Source organism: Arachis duranensis, chromosome 8 (assembly GCF_000817695.3).
Source record: "Arachis duranensis cultivar V14167 chromosome 8, aradu.V14167.gnm2.J7QH, whole genome shotgun sequence".
In the NCBI taxonomy this organism is placed as follows: Eukaryota; Viridiplantae; Streptophyta; class Magnoliopsida; order Fabales; family Fabaceae; genus Arachis; species Arachis duranensis.
Window position 1 is genome coordinate 4121744 of NC_029779.3, and position 13087 is coordinate 4134830.

The window sequence follows — 13087 nt, forward strand, 5'->3', positions numbered from 1 at the left end:
AATATGTAAAAGTGGAGAATTCATGAAAAAATGAAGTTTTAGAAATCTACCATGTGGTGCATACGCGTGACCTGGAAAATCGTAATATGGCACGTACGCATGACCTTGAGCGTATGTGTAACATGCAGCACGTGACTCACTTAAAGAAAACGTGGCTAGCAATTTTTGAGCTCATTCAAGCCCAAATCCAACTCATTTCTGAAGTATTTGAAGCCAAATCCAAGATGGAACAAGGGAAGAGCAATTAGGGTAGTTTAGGAACCATGTTTTATGCGTTTTCTAGAGAGAGGCCTTTTAGTTTAATTTTCTCCTATATTTAGGTTTTAATTCTTGCTTTGATCTAGTTTCAATTACTTTTCCTTGTTTAATTGCTTTGATTCTCTTAGTTCATCTTGTTAATTTCTCATTTGTGTCACCTTTAGTTTCATGAACCTTTATTACTTTTAATTTCATTTAATGCAATTTGATGTTTTTTATGTTTATTGGTGTTTAATTAAGTTGTTGTTATTGTTATCTTGCATTTGGTAGTCTTAGATTTTATTATTATTACAATTTAATATGTTTTTCTTTTTATGCACACCAAGTGTTTGATTACTTGATAAAATGCTTGGCTTAGTTTTAGAATAGATTTTTTGCATTCTTGATTTGGAAAGAAAAATTAGGTACTCTTGAGTCATTAATATCCAATTTATATTGGTAATCTAGAGTTGTTAGTTAATCTTGTTTTCATTGATACTAATTATGGATTGGGATTAACTAGGCCTATTTGACCTTCTCCTAATATTAGAAATAACGTAGTAGATTTAACTCTTGGTAATTATTGTGTTATGATTAATGACTAAAATAGAAAACCTCAATTCTCATTCCTCTCCTTGAATGCCTTTTTAGTATTTACTATCTTTAGTTGTTTACTTTATTTTCTTGTTATTTAAATTCTTGTCTTCTTATTTGCAAACCACCCTATGAATCTTATAACTGATAATATGCATACCTCACTATAATTCCTTTAAGAGACGACCCGAGATCTAATACTCTCGATATTTTTATTGGTTTGCACTTGTGACAAACAAAATAAACTCTGATGCGGGTCAATTGTTGGTTTGGAATTATAGTTGCAACGAAGCGATTTTTTATTCAGAAGAAATTTTGAACTAACGTTTGGCCTACATCAAGCACCTTCGAACGGGCTTCAAACGGGATAGTGGTTGCGGTGGAATAGAGCTAGCGACGGCGCAACCTTCGCTATGCGACAGAGGCTTCCATGTTCACATGGTAGCTGCGCAATGGAGGGGAAGGAATGTTGCGATGGCTGCTGCGCGATGGAAGGGAAATGAGGGAGCAGGCGGTGGCTGTTCAAAGTTGGAAGTTCCGACGGCGGCGGTAGCAGGCGATGGCTGAACGAAAGTGAAGGAGGACCAGGAGATCGATGAGAGGAGCTTTGGACTGAATGAGAAAGAGGCAGAGAGCGTGATTCCTGGAGTCTGAAATTAGGGCTGGACTGGAGTAGAATTGTGAAGATAGGGTTCAGCACAACCAAAATGACAATATTTACTTCATAATTCAAAAAATCGGCCGGTTACAGTTCGGTTTGACTAATCAGTTCTCGGCCAATTCGACGGTTCAAAGGTGTTTTTTAAAATTGGCGATTTTAGCATCTGACCGATCCGTTTTTTGTAACTATTTATGGTTCGATCGGCCGGTTCAAACTAATTTTCAAAACCTTGCTGCATAATGTAATAGATACTGGTTGAAAAACTATTTTCTTATTCAAAACTTAACTAGGATCAAATAAAAACATGTGAAAAAAAAGGTCTTATATAATGTAATATTACATTTTACAGTGAAAAAAAAATCTATTTCTCTTTCCATAAACATGCCTAGTTCTGCCCCGTTCACAGTTTTACTTTTACACCGACTAGAGTAGCATGCAATTGTGATAAATAGAAACTTTGATTAGTTGGGTTGGGCTATTGATATAAAGACTGGACTAACCAAGTTGGGCTATGATTCAGTGACATAAAGCTGGACCGGTTTTTTGCGCGGGGCACACGCTAGTGAAAAGAAAAGATAAAAAAAGAGAAAGGAGGGAAAATTGCGTGATTTGCGGGAGCTTGGGCCAAATTGCGCAGTTAACTACGCTACCTTTTCTGGTTGACTAAGAGAAGAGAAGCCTCTATCTGCAAATAGAGATGCAATTGCTCACAATTCTTCATCATCTTCTTCCTTTTGCTGTTACTGCAAAAGAGAAAAAGGATGGAGGCAGAGCAAGCCACATCAGGAGCTAACAATGGAATCGGAAGCTTATACATGAAAGTGATGACCGATGAACAACTGGAAATGCTGCGGCAACAGATATCGGTCTACGCCACCATCTGCGACCGCCTGGTTGAGATGCACAAATCTATCACCACTCAGCAAGACCTCGCAGGTTCGGTTCATCTTTAATTTCACGATCTAATTTGTCATCAATTAGGAGAGCGTCATGAATGAATGTTAATTGTTGTCTAGGAATGAGGTTAGGGAATTTATACTGTGATCCTCTCATGGCGTGCTCCGGCCACAAGATAACGGCGAGGCAGCGGTGGACGCCGACGCCTCTGCAACTTCAAATTCTGGAGCGTATATTTGACGAAGGGAATGGCACTCCAAACAAGCAGAAGATCAAGGAGATAACCCTTGAGCTTGGCCAACATGGCCAGATTTCAGAGACTAATGTCTATAATTGGTTCCAGAATCGAAGAGCACGTTCCAAGCGCAAGCAACTGCTTCCCTCCCAGAATAATCTAGAAGCAGAAGCAGATGTAGAAGTAGAGTCTCCAAAGGAGAAAAAGATGCCTGAAATTCAAGAAACAATTCATCAAGTTCCTTCCTATGAGAACTTGTCCCACAGTCCTGATATAGGTATATACCGTTTTGCTAGACCACCCAATCTTTCTTTAACCTTGTATCATCAAACGTGTGTAAAAACACTACTAGTTTATAAGCGAATCCTTTTAGTTCACCATGGATAATTTGCTAGTTATGTATTGGGGTTCAGTTGACACGAGTTGGTTCGTTGTAATCTTTAGACTTTACTTAATTTAGTATAAAAATATATAAATATATGAAATCTTTTGACTTGTATAAATATTAGTTTTAAAAATAATTAAATCGTCTCTCATTATTTTTTTCTTAAGGATATTCTTAGCTCGTGGAGAAAATGAGTTAATTTTTTTTTTAATTTTGATTAGTTGTGCTCTTGACGAGTTTACTCGAATTTGATTGCTCTAGCGTTAAAATCTGATTGGTTTGTTTTGTTATGCAGGATTTGAACAACTGATGAGTAAACTAGAAACTGGAGGCTGCTATGGTTCTTATTTTCTTTAGAGATGTGCCAATTGATTGTGGATGGTGCTATCCCAAAATAGGAGATTTCATCCAGCTGAACATGTTGTCTAAGTCTAACCACAAGTGATGTGGCATAGCATATATATAAAGTGTATTCATATATGCGTATTGTAGAAACTATGGTTGGTGCTTTCAAGAACTAACTACTGCTTATTATACATCACTGTGATTCTGTTGCAATTTACTTAATACCAGAAATTCTAATTTCCACGATGTTAATAATGAAACTCGCATAACTGGATTTGGAAACAAGGTTTAGCATACAAATTAGCACCATTGGGGTATTATATAGAAGAGAGAACATGTTATCCCGTAAAAAAAAAGGGAACATGTTAGTAGAACCTTCGTTTTAGCTGATGGCAACCATGTATCTAAATGAAATTGAAGGCTGAGCAGTACTCCCATCAGTCGTTCTCTTTGCAATATGAATGGCAGCAGTATTTGGCTATTTGCTAAATCCCATGGTATTATATATATTTTTTCTTTTATGATTTTTGGCTTAGCGACACAATAAGAAGTAGCGTTAATAGTTAAACTACAATTCAATGGTGAATTGGTTAGGGGGGATATAGATAAAATAAAAATACAATCATATTTACAATAAAAATCAACTATAAAAATGAGTCACTAATACAAAATGTATATTAAAAATAAATTATATAGCGATCATAAATTAGATAGCATAAATATTTTTAGATATCCATTTGTATGTAAGAAGTGAGTTCAAGTATGATAATTATTTAAAGTGTTTAAAAAATACAAAATTTTGATAAATAAAAATATATTTAAATTCTTTTGATGAATAAATTAGTCCAGAATTTTTTATGATAAAAATATAATTTATTTGTCTAATTTTGTTTTAAAAATACAACACTTTTTACTTCGTATAGAATGTTTAAGGAGGTAAACTCTCTTTTTCTTTTGTACATATATGGAATCATTCTTATTTTCTATGCAGACATAAAATAAGTTGGACTGCTACACTCTAATTTTCCTTTTTGTTCCTAATCCATTCCTTTTAAATATTACAAAAAAATTGTAAAATGGGGCAGGTAGATAACTTTCTGTGTGTTTTGTTAGGACTCCAAAATCAAATCAATCGAATCATCAAGCACATCGGAAATAGATTTTGTGTTTTCAGCAATTGGCTGAAATAGTACATAAAAATAAGAGTAAAAATTTACATTTCATTTATAAATATATTAAATAAGAATAAAATAAATAAAAAATTGATAAAAAAACTGCTTTAGTGCCTTTAGGTTATCAGTAATATAAAAAAAATATTAATTAATATTAAAATGCTAAAGTGTCTGTACTGGGTTTTTTTCCCCTTCTAAAATTGATAAAAATGCTGATGTTAAATACACTATCTAGTTTCCCTCGTGAAGCCAAGCTTAAAGAAATGGGAGTCAAATTTTACTAACGAATTATTAGTTTATTACAACTAACCTTATAATCAGCGGGTGCAAAAAAATAATGCTACAGCAGGACAGCTAATAAGAATTATTTAATATATGATTATTATTTTATGATAAGGTTTGTTGATGGTGTATAAGCTGGGGATTATTATTACAACATTAATATTAATATTACTTTATGTAGATGAAATCAAATGAAGCTTCTGCTTCTTAGTATCTCTCGTCTCATCCCCACAAACCCAAAGAGGCCCAAATCAAACTTAAACAAACGAGTCAGTGAAATTTCTCCGTCGAATCTCGACCTCTCTTCTCCACCGACAATACGCCACCGCATCTCGCCGGAAAAATTAAACCCGCCACCAGTTTTTCTTAATTTCTTCCAATTCAGGCGTAGAATTCTCGATTTGCCATCCACCGCTATTCCCTTTTCTCCCAATTCATCATTTCCGTCCCTTTCTCTTTCAACTTAACAAATCCCTAAATCTGATTCAGTTCCTTCTGCGGCGTGCGATCTAATTTAGCGGTTGAAGATTGAAGCCGAATACATACAATTAATGAGATGGCAGCACCACCTAACATGGATCAGTTCGAAGCGTATTTCAGGAGAGCGGATTTAGATGGTGATGGAAGAATCAGTGGAGCTGAAGCTGTCTCGTTCTTCATGGGATCCAATTTGCCCAAACCCGTCCTTGCTCAGGTTCATTTATATTCTCATTATAATTCCTAATTCTAACCTATGCCATACGAATCGCGCCACTGTACTTCTGTTAACTTATATCTTCTGCTTTTTTGGGATTCAATGATGTAATGGAATATGGATATCGTTTCGTACTTGTTTTGCTTCGGATCCTTGTTCTAGGTTTTTTGTTTGATGCTTTGTTTATTATTTTCAATTATATGATGGAAACTTAGATGTGATCTAGCCTAATACTTGGTGTGCTTGGTGTATTTTACAGGTATGGAATTATGCTGATCAGGCTAAAACTGGTTTCCTTGGGAGGAATGAGTTTTACAATGCTCTGAGATTGGTAACTGTTGCTCAGAGTAAGCGAGATTTGACGCCTGATATCGTGAAGGCCGCATTATATGGTCCTGCTGCTGCAAAAATCCCTGCACCTCAGATCAATCTTGCCGCATTACCCCCACCACGCCAGAATGCAGTAGCTCCTGCTGCATCAATGCCGCAGATGGGTGTCACCGCACTACGCCCAAATGCAGTGGCTCCTGCGGTTTCAATGCCGCAGATGGGTGTAACTGCACCACGCCCGAATTCGGTAGCTCCTGCAGCTTCAATGCCACAGATGGGGGTGACTGCACCGCATCCGAATTCGATTTCGCCTGCAGCTTCAATGACGATGGGTGTAACTGCACCAACATCAACCCAAGGTTTTGCCTACAGAGGGCAAGGATTTCCTGGTCCTGCTGCTAACCAGCAATATTTTCCTTCCCAGCTGGGTCCGACCATGAGACCGCCTCAATCTATGCCAGCTACTAGCACTCCCCGCCCACAACAGGGGGTTGTAGGCCCGGATATTTCTAAAGGAGTTAGTGTGGCTGGCCACAGTCTCTCTAATCCTAGCATCTCAAGTGGTTGGAATAGTGGAGGTCCTGGTACAGTTGCTGCTAGGCCTGGAGGACTAGCTCCATCACTTCCCTTATCAACGTCAGCACCACCACTTGCTCCTGTTTCACCAATGTCCCAGCCAACAACTGTCAACACAAGAGCGTTATCTGTTTCTGGAAATGGTTTCTCTTCCAATTCAGTATTGGGAAATGATTTATTCTCGACCACATCATCCACACTGAAACAAGAGCCGGCTGGACAGAGTTTTTCATTTAGCAGTTCACCTGCTTCGTCAGCCATTGTTCCAGTGTCTAGTGGTGCCCAACCTGCAACAAAGAAGAATGCTCTTGATTCACTCCAGAGTGCATTCTCAATGCAGCCTGTGGGTAGTCAATTTCAGCGAGGACAGTCTGCTTCACATCCAAGCCAGCAGATTTCACCACCTGCTTCTGCTTCACACCCTAGCCAGCAGATTTCACCACCTGCTTCTTCTCCCCATGCATCATCTGGGATTTCAGCTGGACTTGGAAATACTAATTCTGACAATTCACAGCAGTCTTGGCCAAAAATGAAACCTTCTGATGTGCAGAAGTATACAAGGGTGTTTACGGAAGTTGACACTGATAGGGATGGAAAAATCACAGGGGAGCAGGCCCGCAGTCTATTTTTAAGTTGGAGATTACCTATTGGTAAAACCTTTTGTTTTCATGCTGTGACAACTGTTTGATGTTGTTTCTGCATTAGGTGCATTAATGTATTAACTTGTCCATGATATGTTGCATCATAGCTTCCTAAAATTGGAAATTGAGAATATTACGGATGTTTTTGCTGGGTTATATGGTTGGTGACAACTATTACACCTGAGATCAAATTCACATTTGGGAATCCACTTGATTAAAGCCAAGAATATTTAACAATTCCAAGTCCTTAAGTCTCATCCTTTATGAAATGAATACTTTAAACAATTTTGTGTTGAACATTGTGTTGGCTCGAAATTTGATGTTGCTATTGAAGTTTCTGTGCCATGCTAATGTATTTTAGAAGGTGCTTGGGGGAAAACATTACACTGATGAGATGATGTTATTATTAGATATGTTTATCCACTAAAGCTCAGGACTATCTGTTTCCTGTTTAAGTTCTATGTGATTGCATATCTCATTATTTGGACATGCTCTTGTATAATTCTTGGGACGACCTCCTTTGATAGCATATAATTAAATATGTGCTGGACTTTCTGCAGATGTCTTAAAGAAGGTGTGGGACTTATCTGATCAGGATAATGATAGTATGCTTTCTTTGAAAGAGTTTTGTTATGCTCTTTATTTGATGGAGAGGTACAGGGAAGGTCACTCTCTTCCGCCAACCCTTCCACATAATGTCATGTTTGATGAGACACTATTGTCTATGTTGGGCCATCCTAAAATTCCTCATGGAGGTACTGCTTGGGGTATACGCCCAGGTATAGTTCAATAACCTACAGATCATGAAAGTTTCCTTTTCCACTTGTCTTTTTAGGATATTCTTGATGGTATTTTTACTTCTTGTTTGTCACAAGGTTTTCAGCAGCAACAAGGGACGCCAGGTGCTCGGCCAGTGGCACCAATAGCTGGTTTGAGGCCGCCGGTTCAAGGAACTTCTGTCCAGGTTAGTGGCAATATGCTGCCCAATCAGCAAAAGTCGGGTGCTCCTGTGTTGGAGGATTCCTTTATGAATCGCACAAATAATGGTGAGCAGCATATGCCAAAGCCTCAAGATGCAACTACTACAGAGAAGGTATTTTCAGAAATGAACGTTCCGCAACTGTTTTTCTTTTTACGTTATCAATGAACCCTTATCCTCCTCATGAGTCTTTGTAATTATCCTCTCTTATTTTCCTAATTTTTATTGAAAACAGTTCCTTCATTCTTTATAAACAAAAAATGCTAACATTATGAAGTTCATCTTAAACCAATAAGTTTAATTACATCCAATAACAATTTGAAGGCCAATGGACACCTTTGACTTTGAAATAGGAGCATTAAGTACCAGTTTGGTAGTTCTTTCAATATTAATTTTAACCTAAAATTTATGTGTCAGTGCCACCTTTTAAGGATGTTGGCCCAGTGTCCCAAATTTAATTTTGCAAGAAATTATTTGAAACAGTTTATGGGGCTCATAAGTACTTTTGGAAACCAAAAGTCTCCCATCTCATGTATTTTTGTATGTGGCCTCAGTTCCTTTGCACCTTTTGATATATTATAAAGATATCACTCTCTGTTGTTGTAGGCTGAAGAAGCAGAGAATGTGATTTTGGATTCAAAAGAGAAGTTGGAATACTACCGCAACAAAATGCAGGAACTGGTAATTCATCACATTTATCTTTTCCTTTTGATCTTGAGCTGATGTTGTGTATATGTACTTATGGTTTTATACGTTGAGATAAACTAAATGGAGGATTCAAGGTCGTGCTGCTGGTAGCTTGGTTATAAGTAATTAGGGTTGATGCACAGCTGCTTGCTACTTCAAAATATAAATTTATTAATTATCTATGACCCGTTTATGTGAAAGTTGTAGCACATGGTTGCCTTTCTTGCTGGAAATGATCTCAACTCAAGCATTTGAAGTTAAGCATAAATTAATCTAATCAAACAGTGGTACTAGAATTATGCAGTTTAGTGTGAGGGAATGTCTTTAACTTGTTAATTCAATATAGCTAGTCCAGCTAATAAATGGGTAGGGATCGATTTGAAATTCAACCTATAGTGACTTAATGGTAGCTTTAAGTTTCTAGTTAGGCTTCATTTTGATTTGTAGTTAGGATTGTGATGGTTGGAGAAGCTTTTCTTGTGCCTGAGAAACTGTAGTTACTAGTTAGAATCATGGTGGCATTTTATAGAAAGTAAGGCTTATAAATGGGTACATCTAAAGGAACTGTTTGGAGTTCAAGAAAGTGAGAAATATTATTTTTTAAGCTTTTTAATTGAGTATGATGGCTTATTATGTGCTGTTAATATAAAACTGTATGCAATGTAATGAGCGACTACAAACATTTGGTGGTGCACTCACTTGTTTCCCATCGATGAATCCTTTTTGCTATATGTATGTCAGGTTCTATATAAAAGCAGATGTGATAATAGACTGAATGAGATTACAGAAAGGGCATCTGCGGACAAACGTGAGGTATGTTCCTTTTCTCTTTAAATATATGATTTAACTTGAAGTTAGAAGAATAAACTCTCAGTTACTGCTATTTTACAGGCAGAGTTGTTAAGCAAGAAATATGAAGAGAAGTACAAACAGGTAGCAGAAATAGCATCCAAATTGACTGTTGAAGAAGCTAAATTTCGTGATATACAGGTAATTAGAAATTTTCATTATTACTTGACAAATAGTAAAAGATAGGGTCAATTGACATGCATTGTCCATGTGCTGCAAATATGAATTTATTTCTGTTAGTTAGGAGGATGTGCACTTGAACATTTCAATGCATCACGTAACCATTACTTTATACATATTAGGAAAGGAAGGTGGAGTTGCAGCAAGCCATTGTCAAAATGGAACAAGGAGGCAGTGCAGATGGTATTCTTCAGGTATTTTTATTCTCTGAATAATTTCTGGTGTTCTAGAAAACCTCTGCATTATTTTATTGCTGAAGATTAGTTAATTCCATAGGTCCGTGCTGATCGCATACAGTCAGATCTTGAGGAGTTATTTAAGGCTTTGGCTGAACGATGCAAGAAACATGGGATAGATGTGAAGTCAATTGCAATGGTTCAGCTTCCTACCGGTAAGTTCGATGTTGATTTGTCTCATTGTGGCTTCTTGCTTAACCCCTTAATTTATTGTTGATTCTCAAAGGGTCACACTACAAAATTGTCATTTTTCTTTTACTTTTTGCTTTTTCCTCTTGAATATGTGATTCTAGTTATTTTTCTTATGTAATTAATCTACTTCTCGGAGCCATTTAGAAACCTAAATTTTACGAGGGTATACTGGTGGCAAGCCCTTTATAGTTGTTTATCCTTCTCTACTTGTTATGCACTAAATCAAACATCAGCAATTTGCTTAAACATGGGTACTGTATAATAAGTATGTGAGAGCTTGGGGAAAAACATTGGTTCTGTTTAAAATGTATCATTAACTTTACCAAGTTGTATGTATAAGTGGCTGTAATCATAGGTGAAAGATCTGTATAGCATATTAATAGCTATGAAGGCATTTTTCTCTCTGTCTAACTGAAACATGATCGTGCATGTGTCTTGAATCATAGGATGGCAACCTGGGATTGCAGAGGGAGCAGCTCTTTGGGATGAAGATTGGGATAAATTTGAAGATGAAGGTATGCAATATTTCTTTTTATGAGTTTTTTGTTTTTGTGTTTTTTGTTTTTTGTTTAATACCCAATTATTTGCTATTTTAACTTCCAGGATTTGCCAATGATCTCACTTTTGCAAAACATGCATCTCCAAAATCAAAACCCACCTTCGTTAAAGGAGAGCAAAATTTCCCTGATGACAATTCAGCTTATGGTTCACCTGTGAATGCAAATGGGAAGCAAGAAACTGCTATTAATGGTGATTATGCAGTTGAAGATGAATCTTATACACACAGTGAAGATGGCTTTGCAAGAAGCCCTCGTGGTAGTCCAGCTGGAAGGACTACTGTGGAAGACAGTCCATTTGTGAAAAGTCCTCGAGGAGATGCAGAAACTAGGTAACTTGTTTGTTTTCTCTTTATTATTTGCTGATAGGGTGGTTTCTGGGCCCTTTCCTATCTTTTTTTGGCTTGTTCTTCCTCTCTGCAGTACTTGGATTTGAATGTAGTGCATTTAGTAATTAAGATATTATTAATGTGGTAACAGAAGTTTTGATGAATCGACTTGGGGTGCATTCGACAATAATGACGATGTAGACTCGGTGTGGAATTTTCCTGGTACCAAGGTAACTTCTGTCAGATAGCTTTTCTTTGTATTGTTTTCTTTCTTTAAAAAATGTAACAAATTCTCGGTGTCTGTAAATACTTGCGGAGGTGGAGAAAGCCCATATATGTATGAAACATAATGTGGTTTTTTATTTATTATTACCGTTATCATCATCATCATCATTATTTACTATTATTATTATTATTATTATGTAATGTTGGTCTTCAATATTACCCTTATTTTTCAAAGTTATGCCATTTTCAGATATCAGTTGCTTTGATTTTCTTGACACAACCCTGTCCCGTTGTGGTTCTTCGCTTTTGTGAAGTAATTGATCTAATGCTATGATAATTTTTCTTGTTTGGTTCTGTAGGACTCTGATGGAGATTTCTTCAAATCTGGTGACTTTGGTATTAACCCAATTAGAACAGGATCTACACATGCAGATGGCATGTTCCAGGCCAAGAGCCCATTTACTTTTGATGATTCGGTGCCTGCAACTCCACTTTCCAAGTTCAGCAACTCTCCGAGATACAAAAACTCCACTTTTGATGATTCAGTACCTGCAACTCCACTTTCGAAGTTTGGCAACTCTCCAAGGTACAGTGAGGCAGGGGATTTCTTTGAGACATCAAGGTTTGATTCAAGGTTCGATTCCTTCAGCATGCATGATGGTGGGTTTTCTCCACAACCAGAGGGGTTTACAAGATTTGATTCCTTTAGTAGCAGCAAGGATTTTGGCTACAGTAGTGAGAATTTCACAAGGTCCGATTCCATGAGTAGCAATAGAGATTTTGGCTTAAATAATGATAAATTCGCAAGGTTTGATTCCATTAGTAGCAGCAGAGATGTTGGGTTCAATAATGACAAATTTTCTAGGTTTGATTCCATAAGTAGCAGCAGCCAAGACTTTGGCTACCATCCTGAGACGTTCACAAGGTTTGATTCCATGAGTAGCAGCAGCAAAGATTTCGGGCATGCAAGGTTTGATTCAATTAGTAGCACCAAGGACTTAGGCCACAGCAGTGCATTCTCTTTCGATGACACTGATCCATTTGGTTCCTCTGGGCCATTTAAGGTTTCTTCAGATACTAATTCTTCGAAGAAGGGTTCTGATAATTGGAGTGCATTTTAGCCTCTAAACCAAGTTTCCTGTTTCCTTTTATGTTTCCATTTCCTTGATTGTTCATTGTAGGCCATTTTTTGTGTATAGTTAGAAGAAAAGCTTGGATGGTATTATTGTATTTTGTGGCGTTGATGTATTAGTCTAAAGAGTTCTTTTTTTTTAAGGATTTTTTTTCCTGGGGCTGATGGAGGATGTGTATGAGTGAGAATGAGAGTGAGTGAGAGAGAGATGTGAGATTAAATGATTTGATGTGATATGTACTATACTGAGTTGAATCGCAAGTCAATCTCTATTACGAGCATTGCCACTTATAAGATCTATTTTTCTTGTAAACTAGAGAGCAGTGCTCACTCTGCGTAGGTTCATAGAAGCATTAGTGCTATGCAGCTTCCCTCTGATGTATTTGGTTATGTATGGGTATCTTTCTTCTTATTCTTCGTTCTTAATAGTCAAAACCATATCTAAGGATGAAAAAATAAGAATTAGAGTTGGGGTGAGAGTTATATTCATGATTGAATATATTGATTTGTGTTGAACTTATTTTATTTTCCCTCCTTATTTTGAGTGGTGGCAAAATGTTTTTCTAAGTTGTTTTATTTTATTTTTTATCAAGAATGTTAGAGGATTATTAGAATTTATTATTCTTAGTCATCAGTTAATCATCAATGTTTAAAAATATAAAATGACGTATT

The 13087-nt window shown here is 36.8% G+C and overlaps 2 protein-coding genes across 2 annotated transcripts; both read left to right on the plus strand.

The window, feature by feature from the left end:
- The first annotated feature begins 2130 nt into the window (after nucleotides 1–2130).
- On the plus strand, nucleotides 2131–3550 carry LOC107460268 (WUSCHEL-related homeobox 8). Its single transcript, XM_016078620.3, has 3 exons — nucleotides 2131–2428; nucleotides 2509–2901; nucleotides 3305–3550. The coding sequence occupies exons 1-3, from the start codon at nucleotides 2254–2256 to the stop codon at nucleotides 3364–3366; spliced, it is 630 nt and encodes a 209-aa protein (XP_015934106.1). The 5' UTR covers nucleotides 2131–2253; the 3' UTR covers nucleotides 3367–3550.
- A 1421-nt stretch (nucleotides 3551–4971) lies between these two features.
- On the plus strand, nucleotides 4972–12728 carry LOC107460221 (uncharacterized). The gene is made up of 13 exons (XM_016078561.3): nucleotides 4972–5502; nucleotides 5762–7058; nucleotides 7610–7828; nucleotides 7925–8142; nucleotides 8635–8709; nucleotides 9457–9528; nucleotides 9607–9705; nucleotides 9867–9938; nucleotides 10021–10135; nucleotides 10619–10687; nucleotides 10776–11061; nucleotides 11210–11288; nucleotides 11643–12728. Exons 1-13 carry the CDS (start codon nucleotides 5365–5367, stop codon nucleotides 12402–12404), a joined length of 3501 nt encoding a protein of 1166 aa, XP_015934047.1. The 5' UTR covers nucleotides 4972–5364; the 3' UTR covers nucleotides 12405–12728.
- The last annotated feature ends 359 nt before the right edge of the window (nucleotides 12729–13087 follow it).

Bases quoted from the DNA above. Each gene is read 5' to 3' on its own strand.
- LOC107460268 (XM_016078620.3), top strand. From the start codon at position 2,254: ATGGAGGCAGAGCAAGCCACATCAGGAGCTAACAATGGAATCGGAAGC. The intron at 2,429-2,508 runs GTTCGGTTCATC...ATTGTTGTCTAG, and splicing joins CACTCAGCAAGACCTCGCAG to GAATGAGGTTAGGGAATTTA. The intron at 2,902-3,304 runs GTATATACCGTT...TTTGTTATGCAG, and splicing joins GTCCCACAGTCCTGATATAG to GATTTGAACAACTGATGAGT.
- LOC107460221 (XM_016078561.3), top strand. From the start codon at position 5,365: ATGGCAGCACCACCTAACATGGATCAGTTCGAAGCGTATTTCAGGAGA. The intron at 5,503-5,761 runs GTTCATTTATAT...TGTATTTTACAG, and splicing joins CCAAACCCGTCCTTGCTCAG to GTATGGAATTATGCTGATCA. The intron at 10,688-10,775 runs GTATGCAATATT...TTTAACTTCCAG, and splicing joins GGATAAATTTGAAGATGAAG to GATTTGCCAATGATCTCACT.